The 16,505-nt window shown below is 48.9% G+C and overlaps 1 protein-coding gene across 1 annotated transcript in view; it reads right to left on the bottom strand.

The window, feature by feature from the left end:
* Window positions 1–1,980: 1,980 nt before the first annotated feature.
* Window positions 1,981–16,505, bottom strand: part of LOC121540482 (desmoplakin-like) — a 47,672-nt gene continuing 33,147 nt past the window's right edge. The window contains exons 22-24 of the mRNA XM_041849386.2: window positions 7,431–9,236; window positions 5,991–6,188; window positions 1,981–5,823 (exon numbers count right to left, since the gene is read on the bottom strand). Of these exons, the coding sequence (XP_041705320.2) occupies window positions 2,644–5,823; window positions 5,991–6,188; window positions 7,431–9,236 (5,184 nt within the window). The 3' untranslated portion in view covers window positions 1,981–2,643. The remainder of the gene's footprint in view (window positions 5,824–5,990; window positions 6,189–7,430; window positions 9,237–16,505) is intronic.

Here is a 16,505-nt window from a genome sequence, read left to right as displayed (position 1 = left end):
AGTTTCATCATAGCGCATGATGGTTTTTGCGACTGCACTTGAAGAAACTTTCAAAGTTCTTAAAATTTTACAGATTGACTGACCTTCATGTCTTGAAGTAATGATGGACTGTCATTTCTCTTTGCTTATTTGAGCTGTTCTTGCCATAATATGGACTTGGTCTTTTACCAAATAGGGCTATCTTCTGTATACCACCCCTACCTTGTCACAACACAACTGATTGGCTCAAATGCATTAAGAGGGAAAGAAATTCCACAAAATAACTTTTAACAAGGCACACCTGTTAATTGAAATGCATTCCAGGTGACTACCTCATGAAGCTGGTTGAGAGAATGCCAAGAGTGTGCAAAGCTGTCATCAAGGTAAAGGGTGGCTACTTTGAAAATATATTTAGGTTTGTTTAACACTTTTCTGGTTACTACATGATTCCATATGTGTTATTTCATAGTGTTGATGTCTTCACTATTATTATACAATGTAGAAAATTGTAAAAATAAAGAAAAACCCTTGAATGAGTAGGCGTGTCCAAACTTTTGACTGGTACTGTAGGTGCACCTGGTGCTAGGGACAATAAAAGGCCACTCTAAAATATGCAGTTTTGTCACACAATACAAGGCCACAGATGTCTCAAGTTTTGAGGGAGCGTGCAATTGGCATGCTGACTGCAGGAATGTCCACCAGAGCTGTTGCCAGAGAATTGAAGCCGCCTCCAACGTTGTTTTAGAGAATTTGGCAGTACGTTCAACCGGCCTCACAACCGCAGACCACGTGTATGGTGTTGTGTGGGCGAGCGGTTTGCTTATTTGACCGTTGTGAACAGAGTGCCCCATGGTGGTGGTGGGGTTATGGTATGGGCAGGCATAAGCTATGGACAACGAACACAATTGCATTTTATCGATAGCAATTTGAATGCACTGAGATACAGTGACGAGATCCTGAGGACCATTGTTGCGCCATTCACCAGCAGCCATCACCTCATATTTCAGCATGATAATGCACGGCCCCATGTCGCAAGGATCTGTACACAAATCCTGGAAGCTGAAACTGTCCCAGTCCTTTCATGGCCTGCATACTCACCAGACATGTCACCCATTGAGCAGGTTTGGGATGCTCTGGATCGACGTGTACGACAGCGTGTTCCAGTTCCCGCCAATATCCACAAACATCCTAAAGCCATTGAAGAGGAGTGGGACAACATTCCACAGGCCACAATCAACAGCCTGATCAACTCTATGTGAGGGAGATGTGTCGCGCTGCATGAGGCAAATGGTGGTCACACCAGATACTGATTGGTTTTCTGATCCACGCCCCTAACTCTTTTTTTTAAGGTATCTGTGACCAACAGATGAATATCTGTATTCCCAGTCATGTGAAATCCATAAATTAGTGCCTACTGAATTTATTTCAATTGACTGATTTCCTTATATGAACTGTAACTCAGTAAAATCTTTAAAATTGTTGCATGTTGCGTTTATATTTTTGTTCAGTATCGTTTGGCTGACTTGTATAGTTGAACATTGGGAGAATAAACGATTTATGATTTGACTATGTTATGTAGTTATATTCTCTAAACCAGATATAGAAACCGTTCTCTCTGACCTGCAGATTAGGTTTTTGTCCCCTGTAGCTCAGTTGGTAGAGCATGGCGCTTGCAACGCCAGGGTTGTGGGTTCGTTTCCCACGGGGGGCCAGTATGAAAATGTATGCACTCACTAGCTGTAAGTCGCTCTGGATAAGAGCGTCTGCTAAATGACTAAAATGTAAAATGTAAATGTGAGGGCCATCTCGCACATTCTAAATGATAATTGATGATTTCTGTGTTTATTTCACACAATACTTATGACTATGAATACATGTCTCAATGCTCTATGGACACTGGCCTATTTTAGGCTTATTGTGGTATTTTGTATGTATTCGTACCAAAATCATCACATCATTTTACTGACCATATTTACGCTATTTCACACAGAAACCAAAGTGCAAGGATGTAACGTATTATTTTACTTTGAGAAATAGAAAAATAGTTACATTGTGTTAAAATAAGACAGCCCCATATTACACTAACAGTATAAACACTAAGCAATTTTATTATGACACCTCCTCACATCCCATGCAAGAAACACTACTGTACTTCCGTAAACACAACACCTATTAATGTTCCCCAAAACACACATAAGACACTAACCCTCTCCCATCCAACTTTTTATACATTTATGTTATTTGTGTTACATTATTGTCATCAAAATTATCAATTTATACTGTAGTACAAGAGTTTGGAAAAATATAGTCTGTCAACAAAGTGGTTGGATCATGCTGTCTGAGAGAACAAAGACAATTTACATAAAGTTAGATTTTTCTTCCATTCAAACACCCCAGTTTGTTTCATTGTTTTTCAGTCTTCTGCCACTTTAAACAGAACATACAACATTTGATGGGACCTCTTTATTTAGGACAGACACATTTCTAACTGGCCAATAAGCAGGTTTTCCTTACATAAGTAAAGCAAAAGGTAATATGTAAAAAAAAAACGAAAAGTAAGTAATTAATAGTTTTCCCTTTTTTCCACTCTTCTCCATCACCCTATGACATAGAGCTGGAACTGAATGAGGTGCGGCTGTAGTTGGTGCTGCTGACAATGCTGTATCACTTGGAGGAGCCAGATGACCCCAGGTCCACGCTGCCTCTCCGAGAGCCCGCCCTCGACCCGGTCCTGGGGCCCGAGGTGGACCCAGGAGCGGAGAAGTTGCACAGACTACTGATCCCTCTGGAGGAGGCAGAGGCAGCCTGCAGCATCTTGACTCCTGTATTCTCCTCCACCAAGCAGTTATCCATCGCTTCTTTATAAGAGATCTTCAGCTTGGTCTTGGGGCAGGTCAGGTTCTTGGCATGGTGCCTCATGTCCTGGAGCTTCTGGGCCCCTCTTCCATCCAGCCAGCCCTCTTTGAGAGCTTCCTCGATGGTCCTCCTGCAGCCCAGCTCTGGGTCGTACAGGCCTCCGGTAACAAACTGGAACTCCAGGAAGCGGTGGCCCGCCTCATAGGGAAGCCAATTCTCCCTCATGGCCTCAGCAGCGGACATCTTGCGTTTACATTTGATGTCTTCAAACCCGATGTAGGCCTTCTGGGCGGGCTTCAGCCTGGTAGCCATGTCGTTCTCGATGATCCCCTGACGGGAGGCCTCCTGGGTGGACAGGCGCCGGCCATCGGAAGGGTTTACAATGCCTCCGGTGCAAGCCTGGGCCTCCAGTAGTCTCTGGGCAGAAATGCTGTCCACCAGCCCACGTTTTTGAGCCTCGGAGATGGAGATCTTCTCCAGGGCCTCCATGTCAAAGATGGCGCCCACAGGGCTCTGGTCCCCATCCATGACCACAGCTTCAGCAGGGCCAGCCAGGGAGACAGAGATACTGCCGATATGCTTCAGGGAGCTGGGAGAGGAAGGGCCGTCGGGCTGGGTAGAGGAGCTGCTAGTGGTGGATCTGGTGATGGTGGAGCAGCCACCAATGGAGTTTCCAATAGAGGAGCGTCCAATGGTAGAGCTGCCAATGATGGAAGTAGATGATGTTGAAGTGATCAGTTGCGAGTAGGTGGTTGATGAAGACAGGGAGGATGAGGATGCTTCTGCTGATGTTGCTGCTGATGATGCTCTGGCTTTGGATGATGATGTTGATGATGAGGAGGAGGAAGACGAGGCAGAGGATCTGTTTGTTTTGGTCTTGCTAGTGATGATGTCAGCAAACTGCGTGAGAGTAATCATCTGCGATCTGTACTGGTCGTACAATGATTGGTCGATCACCCTCTTCTCCAGCAGCTCTCTGATGTCATACTGGATCCCCGTCTTTCTGTCGATGATGACCAATGGCGTGGATCCATCCTGGGTGGTGATAGTGATCTCGTCCCACTCACACTCTTGCTGTGACAGCTCCAGGAACGTCTCGTAGTCGATGAGCCCCTTGTCGTACGCTTCCTTCACCAACATCTCCTTATTGGTGTCTGGGTCTACAATCATCACACTCCTCTTCCTTAGAGTGATCTTCTGGGTGGTGGGCTGAGGCGGCTCCTTCTTCTTCTTGACGGAGAGGAGAACCAGGCCAGTCTTCTGGTCTATGATGCAGCGTTTCTTTAGCTGGAGGTAAGTCAGGTTGTCCTGGTTGTTGGGATCGAAGAAGCCCTTGGAGTCGTCCCCTTCGTCTTTCAGGATCTGGTTCATTTCCTTGCTGAAGTAGCCCTTCTTATAGGCAGTCACCACCTCGATGCGGTGGCTGTGTCTGGGGTCGATGATGCCCCCGTTGGCGATCTGAGCCTCCAGTAGACGGATCCCATGTCCCTTCTCGATCAGCCCCTTCTCTATGGCCTGGAACAGGGAGATGATCTTGTCCGTGCCTGGGTCTTTGTACCCGGTGACGGCCCTCTCTGCAGACAACAGTTTGTCTTTGAACTCCGGCCCAGCCAGGCCCCTCTTGTAGGCATTGGCCACGGTCAGACAGAGGTTGTTGACGGGGTCGATCATGAATCCGGAGGCGGCCTGGGCTTTGAGGAGCTCCAGGGTGGTGCTGGGCTTCAGTAACCCTTCCTTCATGGCCTGGTAGATGGACAAGGTCTTGTTGTTGGCCTCGTGGTAGACCCCCGCAATGCAGGTGGAGCCACGGAGGTACGACCTCAGCCGGTCCTCGATATCCTGGCTGGTCAGTTTGCCTTCCTTCAGTTGGTCCATGTCAGATTTCTCCAAGAGGTTAGCATCCATCAGGTCCGTGACAGACACCTCTCCCCTGAGACCCTTCACTGTCATGGCCTTCTCTGGGGCGGGGAGGATCAGGAGACCTGTGGTGAGTTCGGCCTTGCATCTCCTCTTCAGGGAGATGTAGCTGGCTCCCATCTGGGTGTCTGGGTCCAAGTAACACTCAGGTTGTTGTTTCAAGGCCCGGTACAGATCCTCGTCGATCAGGTCCCGGTCCATGGCTGCGTCTTTAGGGAGGAAGACACTGAGGACAGGGTCTATGATTCCCCCTACTGATTCTTGTGCCTGGAGCATCCGTAGAGCTGTGTCTCTATCAATCAGGCCCTTCCTCATAGCCTGGCCTACTGACAGGGGCTTGGTGGTGTTGGGGTCGCGGTACCCCAGACAGGCAGCCTCCGCAATCAGCAGCCTCTCTCTGTCCTCCTCATATACCACTCCTCTCCTACATGCCTCCTGCACTGTCATCTTCTCATTGGTTCTGGGATCCACTATGTGGCCTGTGGCAGCTTGGGCCTCTAGCAGCAAGGTGGCGCTGACTTCAGAGAGGATATTGTTTCTCTTGGCCTCTGTGAGGGACATTTTACCTTGAGGGCCCACAGCCACACCAGAGATAACCCCAGTCCCCTTTAGATTGAGTTTGATGTCCACAGACACCTCACGGACGGTCTTCTGACCCTTCAGGAGCTGTCCGTAAGTCACCTTGTTGATGACCCCACAGTCCAGCAGCTGCTTGGCCGTCACCATTTTGCGGACGCCATCAAAGACCAGCGTGGCAGGGTCCAGGTCTTTCTTTCCGCTCTCGTCCATCTGGGTGTGTTTGGCGAAGGCGTAGGGCTGCTCCCTGAGTTTCCTCAACTCTGCCTCCAGGGAGTCTCTGATGGAGGTGAGATCAGAGAGCTGGGTCTGGGTGATCAGCAGCCTGCTCTTATAACGCTCCTCCACCTCCCTCAGCTTTCTCATCAACCGCTCTATCTCAGTCTTCAGAGAGCCCCTCTCCTGCTCCAGCTTCTCCTTCTCTGAGTTAAACTGCCTCACCACGCCCTCCTTGGACTCGTACTGGCCCTTCCAGTACAGGATGTCCTTCTTGACCTGAATGGATGAATGAATGGATGAATTGATGGATGAATAATACATGAATTAATTAATGGATCAATGGATGGATGGATGGATAAATGAAGGAATGGATTAATGAATCAAATTTAAAATACATATATAAGATTGCCTCTAGACAGCAAAGTGAAATCAACAATAAACACCTTCTTGTTATCCTCCTGCAGACGCATTTTGATGCGTAACTCGGACTCAAGAGAGACTTTGATGTGGTTCAGCTCTTCCTCTAGCTTCTGGGAGCGAACTCTGTCCTGATTTGTCTGCTTAAGCTTCAACAGCAGAGCATCTCTCTCCATCACCATCTCGTTGTACTGGGTCTGGGTGGACTGAATCAGACAGGATGTCTGGATGGGGAGAGATGGGGGGGAGAAGGGTCGAGGGAGAGAGAGAGGAAGAGAAGGAGGGAGAGGGACAGAGGGGTGGATGAGAGATAGACAGATAGACAGACGAAGGGGCAAAATATTAGCAGGTTAGCGTTTTCATCATGAATCTTGTTCTTGAGGCAGCTCTGCAGAGTGGTCACTAACTGGCACAAAGTCATAAAATCTGATTTTAAACCTAACCTTAACCCTAACCTTAACCACACTGCTAACCCGAATGCCTAACGGTTCCCCTAAGCACATTTTTGTTTTCATAAATGTTTACAATATAGTCCATTTTGATTTTGCAGCTGGCCTATCTAAGCGGAAATCACTCAGTTCTGCCTCCAGGACAAGACTCATGACAATAAACGTTCACCTGCAAAATATATATATATTAGTTGAGTGATTCGTTTTAGAATAATAATTAATTATTTTCTTTAAAAATGTCACAGTATTCTGTGATTTGGCATTTACAATAAGATCTTGTGACAGCATGCTCTGTTATTGAAAAACAAAACACAGTTCCAATAACTTACCCACACATTGACAATGAGCAATTATCATTGGTCAATTAAAATGATATGAGTAAAGGAATAGATTAACAGAATTCCCCAACATGGAAACAATTCATACAGATATAAAGAGTGCAATTGGTTTCCTGTACATTCAAAGGAAATAGACAGATACTGTAGACTAGGCCTGACTACTAGTTTACGAGACAAAGGAAAATCTATCTACTAATATTACTAAAGACATGAACACGACAATACACACAACTACTATGACAGAGACTAAATTAAGACCAGAGGACAAGACCAGTGATGATGTAGACACTGTGGATCATTGTAGACAAAACAAGCAAAGGCAAAAAAGCATGATGATTGGTAAATCAACAGAGGAAGTATCTAGTTGTGGGCAGGGGTGTGTGACAGCAGTTTGGTGAGGGCAAGCATATAGGATGCACAGATTGCGTTTGCATGAGTTTTCTTTCTTAAATCTTTCGATTGAAAATGCAAATCTCAACACATACAAGGATGCATGCCTTGGATGTGTTTCACAATAAACAAGCAAAGGCAGGCATCTACATGAGGTTTGCCAGCATGCAATAGAAACCATTGTCTGCAGCTAGCTAAAGCTATTGCACCAACTAACTAAATCAGTATAGTCTGATTTGGAGAAACACAAAACAGTCCGACATTAACCTCTAAGGTTCAAGACAAGTACCTCAAAGGCCTGACTCTGGAGTTGCTCTATCTCCATCCTGAGCTCTGCCACCAGGCTCTGGGTATCCAGGCTACTTTTCGAGCTGCTCTTCAGCTGCAGCTCCAGGCCAGTGATCTGGGCCACCAGCTCGTCATCAGCCCCCTGTCTGGTCCTCAGCAGCTCCTCCCTCTCATGTTTCACCCCCCTCAACTCCTCCTCGAGCCGCAGTCGCTCTTTGGTCAGGGTCTGGGTCAGGGTCTGGAGACGCTCAAGTTCTACCGAGCTCTCGTTGATCACTCGGCTCTTCTCCTCGATGGTCTTGTAGAGTGTTTCATTGCGGAGATTAGCCTCGCGGACCTTAGCCTGCTCCTGGAGGAGATGCTGTTGGAGTGACTTCAACTCGGAGCTCAGAGACGCCAGACGCTCCGTGGAGGCTTTGAACTCCTTCAACCTCCTCTCTAGCTCCTCCTGGAGTTTCCTGTGCTCCTCCTCGCCCCTCCTCCCCACGGTTTGGGCCTCCTCCTGACTGCGACGCAGGGTGGTGATGGTGCTGGTGTACTCCCGCATGGTGTGGGTGGTTTTCTGGAGCTCTGTCTCCACGTGCCTTCTCTTGATCACCTCCTCCTGGCTGGTTCTCCTCAAAGCCTCCACCTCCCCATCTAGCCTATCAAGAGTAGCCTGCAGCTCCTTGACGCGTCCTTGTAACCTGGCTACACTCTGCTCTGCCTTGTTCTTCTCACTGCTCACCTTCTTAAACTCTGTACACATACTAACCAGCTCCTCCTCCACCTCACTCAGCCGGGTCACGGCCTGGGAGGGGGGGGTCTGCTTGCCCTGAATCTCCCCCAGGAGCAGCTCTATCCTGGTCCTCTCCTCCTCCAAGGCTCTCCTCCTCCTCTGCTCCTCCTCCAGGCTGTGTGTGAGGAGGACCAGCTGTCCGCTACTCTCCTTCAGGGCCTTGGTGAGCTCTGACACCTCCTCTCTATACTGACTACTGTCCTCCCCTTTCTGCCTGACTAATATCTCCACCTGCGCCTCCAGTTCCCTTCTCCTCCGCGCCTCCTCTGTGACCACAGACCTCTGAGAATGGGCCTCCTCCTCCGCCGTCTTCCTCTGCTCCTCGGCCTGACTCAGAGACACCTTCAGCCTCCTGAGCTGGTCCTCCTGGTCCCTCCTATCAGCCTCTAGCCGGTCACACTGCAACCTGATGCCCTGGTCCACCTCCTCCCTCTGGGCTGACAGGTGCTGGATGTTCGTCCTGCAGATGGTGATCTGGGACTCGTAGCTGAGCTTTAGGTTACTGATCTCCACACTGCACTGTCTCTTTACCTTAGACAACTCCTGCTCCAGCTCCTTGCAGTGTCGCACCTCCTCCTCCAGCTGCTTCCTTAACCTCTCTGCCTCCCTCTCCCGGTCCCCCACGCTCTTCTCTACCTCCATCTTTGCCCAGTTGGCCTCCTCCAACTCCTTCTGCCTACTCCTCAGCACCTGCTCGTGCTCATCCTGCTGCTCCCCATAGCGCTCATCCGCCATCCTCCTCTTCCTCTTCTCCTCCTCGATGAGGGAGGTGAAGCGGGCCACCTGCTCCTGCAGCTCCTTCAGTTGGCCGTGGGTGGAGGCCAGGGATTCCTGGGTGGCGCTGCACTGCAGGGCCGTGCTCCTCTTCACCTCCTCCACAGACAGGAGCTGCTCCTGCGACTGGGACAGCTCCAGCTGGTAGCGAGCTAATGCCTCCTCCAGAGAACTGTTCTTAGCGTTGTGGTCCTCAATGTCCCCTTTGAGCAGCCGTAGCTCCTCCTCCAACAGGTCGATCCTGGTGTTACGCATCTACAGGTGGAAAAGGAAGGATTAGGGTCAGGTGTGAGGTACAGTGGATAATAATGCAAAGTAAGATTTCCAATGTATTAATTGCAACTTGGCATATAAACTTGAAACTATAATGAAACACCTACAAGGTCTAAAACAGGGGTGTCAAACTCAATCAGCGCAAGGGCCATATTGAAAAAACACAACGAGTTTGTGGGCCAGATATACCCTATTAAAAAAATGTGCATACAACTGTGACCCAACTCGCAAAAAATATGTCCCTTTATAATGTCCATTTATGTACCATCGTGGCGAAAAATATTGGCACCCTTGCACTTTTTTCAAGTAACTCACAATTTTCCATAAAAAATAAGTTGAAATTGACCAAAGTATTTGGTTTCCACAATTCTTTATTTCACTGTTAATATTACAGAACCTTTTTTTTTTTTTTACAGAACGTAATATATCCATTTAAATCAGAAAATCAACAGAAATGGCATTGACAAAATTATTGACACCCTAAACTAGGTCAAAATAACTGCAACCAAGCGCTTAGCTTCCTATAGCCATCAATTAGCTTCCTGCACCTCTGTACTGGCAGTTTGGCCCATTCTTCTTGTGCAAACTGCTCCAGTTCTCCCAGATTTGAAAGGTGCCTAGATCTCTCCACATGTTTTCAATGGGATTTAGATCTGGACTCATTGCTGGCCACTTCAGAACAGTCCAGCGTTTTATCTTGAACCATTCCTGGGTGCTTTTTGAAGTATCTTTGGGGTCATTGTCCTGCTTGAAGACCCATGACCTTCAACAGAGACCCAGCTTTCTGAAATTGGGTCTGACATGACACACTAAAATGCCTTGTTATTCTCCTGATTTCATAATATCATGCACATGTTCAAGTCACCCAGTGCCAGAGGCAGCAAAGCAACCCCAAAACATCACTGAACCTCATCCATGTTTCACTGTAGGGAAGGTGTTATTTTCTTTGAAGGCTTCATTTTGTTTTCTGTAAACATAGAGATTGTGTGCTTTACCAAAAAGCTCTAATATGGTCTCATCTGTCCACAGGACATTCTCCCAGAAGGATTTTGGCATGTTCAGGTGTGTTTTGGCAAATTGCAGTCTGGCTTTATTATGTCTCCCACTCAACAGTGGGGTCCTCCTGGGTCTCCTACCATATAACCCCCTTTCATTGAGTTGGCGACAGATGGTGCGAGTTGAAACTGTCGTACCTTGTGTCTGAAGGTCAGCTTGAATCTGTGTGGCAGTTGATTGAGGTGCTTTCTCCACCATTCAAACAATCCTTCGCTGCAATCTTCCGTCAAGTTTTCTCTTGCGGCCACGTCCAGGGTAGTTGGCTACAGTGGCATGGGCCTTGATAACATTACTTACGGTGGAAATGGGAACATCAAGGTCTCTGGAGATGGACTTGTAGCCTTGAGATTGTTCATGCTTGGCTACAATCTTGTGTCTGACCTCCTCAGATAATTCTCTGGTTTTCTTTATTTTCTACATGCTCATTGTGGTACACACACGAGTGATTTTTATATTGCCGGCACCTCAAATAAAATCAAATCAAATCAAATTTTATTGGCCACATGCGCCAAATACAACAGGTGCAGACATTACAGTGAAATGCTTACTTACAGCCCTTAACCAACAGTGCATTTATTTTTAATAAAACAAGTAAAATAAAACAACAACAAAAAAGTGTTGAGAAAAAAAGAGCAGAAGTAAAATAAAATAACAGTAGGGAGGCTATATATACAGGGGGGTACCGGTGCAGAGTCAATGTGCGGGGGCCCCGGCTAGTTGAGGTAGTTGAAGTAATATGTACATGTGGGTAGAGTTAAAGTGACTATGCATAAATAATTAACAGAGTAGCAGCAGCGTAAAAAGATGGGGTGGGGGGTGGGGGTGGGGGGCAGTGCAAATATACCGGGTAGCCTGATTAGTACCGCTTGCCGTGCGGTAGCAGAGAGAACAGTCTATGACTAGGGTGGCTGGAGTCTTTGACAATTTTGAGGGCCTTCCTGTTAGGCCTACTGCTGCTAGGTAGCTCTCTCTCTGCTCTCTCCCTCCCCTCTGTCTGTCCTTGATTGCAGGAGTGAAGTCTGGTGTGCGGGAGTCAGGGTTCCAGCTGCAGCTCATTCACCATAATCACCTCAGCCTTTAAGACCCGGTCAAACTTACCACTCATCGTCAGATCATAGTCAAGATGACCATGTTAGTCTCGCTGCCGATTCAACCTGTTTATTTTTGCTCTTTGTGTTTTGGCCTGTTCTATTTACTTTTTCTCCTGTGCCACAGATATTTGGAACCTGACTCCTGCCTCCGCTTCACTCCTGCCACCACCATCCTGCTCTCCACTACCGGACCTCTCTTTTGGACTCACCACGGACACTAGGACATTCGGTACCACACCTGCCCTGACCTGGATCTGTTACCCTCCCTGTAACCTGGACTTGCTCTTCCCCTATTATTGGAAACCTGGACTATTGAACATTTTAAATAAACCTGTTAAACCTTCTCTGGCTTGGTGTACTTGTCTGCATTTGGGTTCTAATACTGGTAAATCATAACAGTATGATCTGACCATCATGAACCCAGCAGACAGTAGCTTGGATACCACCCCAGAGTGCACTCAAATTTGGACTGCCATAGCCAATCAGGGCATTTTACTTGGCCAACATGATACCCTGTTTAAGACGATTGCTGAGGACAGTCAGGTGCTGCTTAATCAGGTTCAATTACTCACCAATCAAGTGTCTGCCCTTACTACCCCTTCAGCCCAGATCAGAGAGCCTTTTGTTCCTGCTCCAGAGCGCTATGACGGGAACATGGGAACCTGTGGCGATTTTTTGACTCAATGCTCGTTAGTGTTTGAACAACAGCCCTCACCTACGCCTCAGAAAGAGCCCGTATTGCCTACCTTATCAACTCTACTAGCGGTTCCGCTCGTGCCTGGGGATCCGCGGTCTGGGAGAGTCAGTCAGACATTTGCAACGCTTACGTTGCCTTCACCACTGAGATGAGGAAGGTTTTTGACCACCCCGTACGAGGCAAGGAGGCTGCGAAACGGTTGTTTTCTCTTCGGCAGGGGGCTCGCGAGTGTGGCGGAGATGGCAGTGGAGTTTCGGACTTTAGCAGCAGTGAGTGGTTGGAATGACGAGGCATTACAAGGAGTGTTCATCAATGCTTTGTCTGAGACTTTAAAAGATGAATTGGTGTCATATGATGAATCGCCTACGCTGGATAATCTTATTTCACTCACCATCAGGTTGGATAATCGGATTCGGGAGCGCCGCCGGGAGAGGAGTGTTAGTTCCAAGCAACCTGTCTGTCATCAACAAACTCCTCCCCGCATCTTCCCCTACGGAGAAAGCCGTGTCTTCCCGAGTCGATACGAGGAGCACTGAACCCGACGCCATGGAGGGGGGTCGTGCACGGTTGTCCTCAGAGGAGCGTGCACGTCGCATTCAGGCTCGGGTCTGCCTGTATTGTGGAGAAGCTGGTCATTTCGTTCCTTCCTGCCCAGTTCGTCCGGGAAAAGGGCCGGCTCATCATTAATGGGAGAAGTTTTGGTGAGCCGAGCAGCGATTCTTCCTCTTCTCCCCGCATTCTGCTCCAGGCATCCCTCCAGTGGCAGTTCCAGAATCTCTCTGTTAGTGCGCTGATTGACTCTGGTGCAGACGAAAGCTTTTGGATAGAGAGTGGGCTCAACAAATGGATTTGGAGACTGTTCCTATGGACTGTCCGCTGCAGGCTAAGGGTCTGAATGGACAATTGTTGACCCATATTACCCATCAGACTGTTCCTGTTTGTCTTAGAGTGTCGGGAAATCATCAGGAGAACATTCAATTCCATATTATCGACTGCCCACAGACCCCTCTGGTCCTTGGTATCCCCTGGCTCATAAGACACAATCCACACATTGATTGGGTGACAGGTAGAATTGTTTCATGGAGCACATTTTGTCATGTGAATTGTTTGTGTTCTGCTCTGACTCCTGCCAGTACTGTGCCTCGACCTCCACTGGAGTCCATGGATCTTTCTAATGTTCCTGACGTGTATCATGACCTGGCATCCGTTTTCTGCAAACACAGAGCTACTTCTCTTCCTCCTCACCGGCCTTACGACTGTGCCATTGACCTCCAGCCAGGAGCCCCGCTCCCCAGCAGTCGCCTGTACAATCTCTCCCGGCCGGAGACGGAGGCTATGGAGAACTACATTCGGGACTCCTTGGCGGCAGGTATTATGCGTCCTTCCTCGTCACCTGTAGGAGCGGGATTCTTTTTGTTGCTAAGAAGGATAAGACCCTCAGACCCTGTATTGATTACCGTGGACTTAACAACATCACCATTAAGAACAAGTATTCTCTGCCTTTGATTAATTCTGCTTTTCCCCTCCTTCATGGTGCTACCATCTTTACGAAACTGGATCTACGAAATGCGTATCACCTGGTGCGCATTCGTAAAAGGTGATGAATGGAAGACTGCCTTCAACACACCCTTGGGACATTTTGAGTATCTGGTTATGCCTTTTGGGTTGTCTAATGCCCCTGCTGTTTTTCAGGCACTAGTCAATGATGTCCTTCGGGACATGTTGAATCGGTTTGTTTTTGTCTATCTGGATGATATCTTGATTTTCTCAGAGTCCTCCCAGGAACATGAACTGCATGTGCGCCAGGTGTTGCAAAGGTTGTTGGAGAACAAACTGTTTGTGAAGATGGAGAAATGTGAATTTCATGTGTCTGAGACCTCTTTTTTGGGTTACATCATCGCTCAGGGGGAGTTGCGGATGGACCCAGCTAAGATCTCTGCTGTCACGGACTGGCCAGCCCCCTCTACCCGCAAAACAACTTCAACGATTTTTGGGGTTTGCGAACTTCTATAGGAGGTTCATCAAGGACTACAGCCGCATTGCGGCGCCACTCACCGCTCTCACCTCCATCTCACGACCGTTCGCTTGGAATGAAGGGGGCCGAATCAGCGTTCGAAGAACTGAAACATCGCTTCGCCTCGGCTCCCATTCTGATGCAGCCGGACCCCGACCGCCAGTTTGTCGTGGAGGTGGATGCATCCGACACTGGGGTAGGTGCGGTGTTGTCACAGCGTTCTCCTGAAGATAACAAACTGCATCCCTGTGCTTTTCTCTCAAGGAAACTTTCTCAGGCAGAGAGGAATTATGATGTTGGCAATCGTGAACTGCTCGCCGTTAAGCTGGCTCTCGAGGAGTGGCGACATTGGTTGGAGGGGGCGGAACAACCCTTCATCGTTTGGACGGATCATAAGAATCTGGCTTACCTCCAGTCAGCGAAGCAGCTCAACCCCCGTCAAGCCAGGTGGGCACTATTTTTGGGAGATTCAATTTTTCTCTGTCTTACCGTCCTGGGTCACGCAACGTCAAGCCTGACGCCCTGTCTCGTGTTCATTCGGCTGTTGATACTGGTAGTAACCCTGAACCCATTTTGCCTCCTACCTGCAGTATTGCGGTCGTCACATGTGACATCGAGGGGATTGTTAGACAGGCTCAACATCATCAAGCTGACCCTGGGAGGGGTCCTCCTAACCGGATGTTTGTCCCTGAGTCTGCTCGCTCCCAGGTACTTCAGTGGGCTCACTCGTCTCCCCTTACCTGTCACCCTGGAGTTTCGCGGACCCTTGACTTTGTGCGACGGAAGTTCTGGTGGGCCACGATGGAGGCGGACACTCGAGCCTTCATTGCTGCTTGTACGGTATGTGCACGAAGTAAGAACTCCACCCAGGCCAGCGCTGGTCATCTACGACCTCTACCTATACCCAGCCGGCCCTGGTCGCATATCGCTATGGATTTTGTCACTGGACTTCCCCCTCGTCTGGAAAGACTGTAATTCTTACGGTGATTGATCGTTTTTCTAAGTTCGCTCATTTTTTGGCCCTACCTAAACTGCCCACTGCCAGAGAGACGGCTGATATTTTGGTTGAACATGTGTTCCGCTCTCATGGTCTACCCACGGATATTGTCTCTGACAGGGGTCCCCAGTTTGTCTCCCAGGTGTGGAAAGCTTTCTGTAAAGCTTTGGGCATTACATCCAGCCTGTCCTCTGGATATCACCCCCAGACCAACGGGCAAGCCGAGAGAGCGAACCAGGAGATGGAGACCGCTCTTCGCTGTGTCACAGGGTCTAACCCTGGGTCATGGAGCTCCATGCTCCCCCTGGGTGGAATATGCTCATAACACCTTGACTAACGCTTCCTCTGGTTTGTCTCCTTTTCTGTGTGCTCTGGGTTATCAACCTCCCCTGTTCCCTTCTCAAGAGAGGGAACTGGCGGTACCCTCGGTGCAGTCCCACATGCGCCGCTGCTTCAAGGTCTGGAGGAAGGCCAGGGTAGCTCTGTCCCGAAGCTCGGGCGTACATGCAGAGGCAAGCCAACCGTCACCGGTCCCAGGCTCCCGGTTACTCTCCTGGTCAAGAGGTATGGCTGAAGTCACGGGACCTTCCATTGAAGGTGGAGTCTAAGAAGATGGCGCCTCGTTTTATAGGACCGTTCAAGATACTGTCTATTGTTAACCCCTGCGCGGTTAAGCTACAGCTTCCTGCCTCCCTACGGGTTCATTCCACCTTTCATGTTTCCCAGATTAAGCCTGTGTCGGTTAGCCCTCTGTGCCCGCCTCTCGTCCCCCTCCTCCGCCCAGGATCGTGGGTGGGGTCCGGTCTACACTGTCCGGCGACTTCTGGATGTTCGCCGCCGGGTCGTGGTTTCCAGTACCTGGTGGATTGGGAGGGTTATGGTCCTGAGGAACGTTCCTGGGTGCCCAGGAGCTTCATTGTGGATCCTGCTCTGGTCCGAGAGTTTCATAGGTTACATCCCGATAAACCCGTCGGCCGCCAGGTGGCGTCCGTAGAGGGGGTACTGTTAGGCCTACTGCTGCTAGGTAGCTCTCTCTCTGCTCTCTCCCTCCCCTCTGTCTGTCCTTGATTGCAGGAGTGAAGTCTGGTGTGCGGGAGTCAGGGTTCCAGCTGCAGCTCATTCACCATAATCACCTCAGCCTTTAAGACCCGGTCAAACTTACCACTCATCGTCAGATCATAGTCAAGATGACCATGTTAGTCTCGCTGCCGATTCAACCTGTTTATTTTTGCTCTTTGTGTTTTGGCCTGTTCTATTTACTTTTCTCCTGTGCCACAGATATTTGGAACCTGACTCCTGCCTCCGCTTCACTCCTGCCACCACCATCCTGCTCTCCACTACCGGACCTCTCTTTTGGACTCACCACGGACACTAGGACATTACGGTACCACACCTG

This window comes from Coregonus clupeaformis, chromosome 26 (assembly GCF_020615455.1).
Source record: "Coregonus clupeaformis isolate EN_2021a chromosome 26, ASM2061545v1, whole genome shotgun sequence".
Lineage (NCBI taxonomy): Eukaryota > Metazoa > Chordata > Actinopteri > Salmoniformes > Salmonidae > Coregonus > Coregonus clupeaformis.
This window is presented reverse-complemented; position numbering and strand designations above follow the sequence as displayed.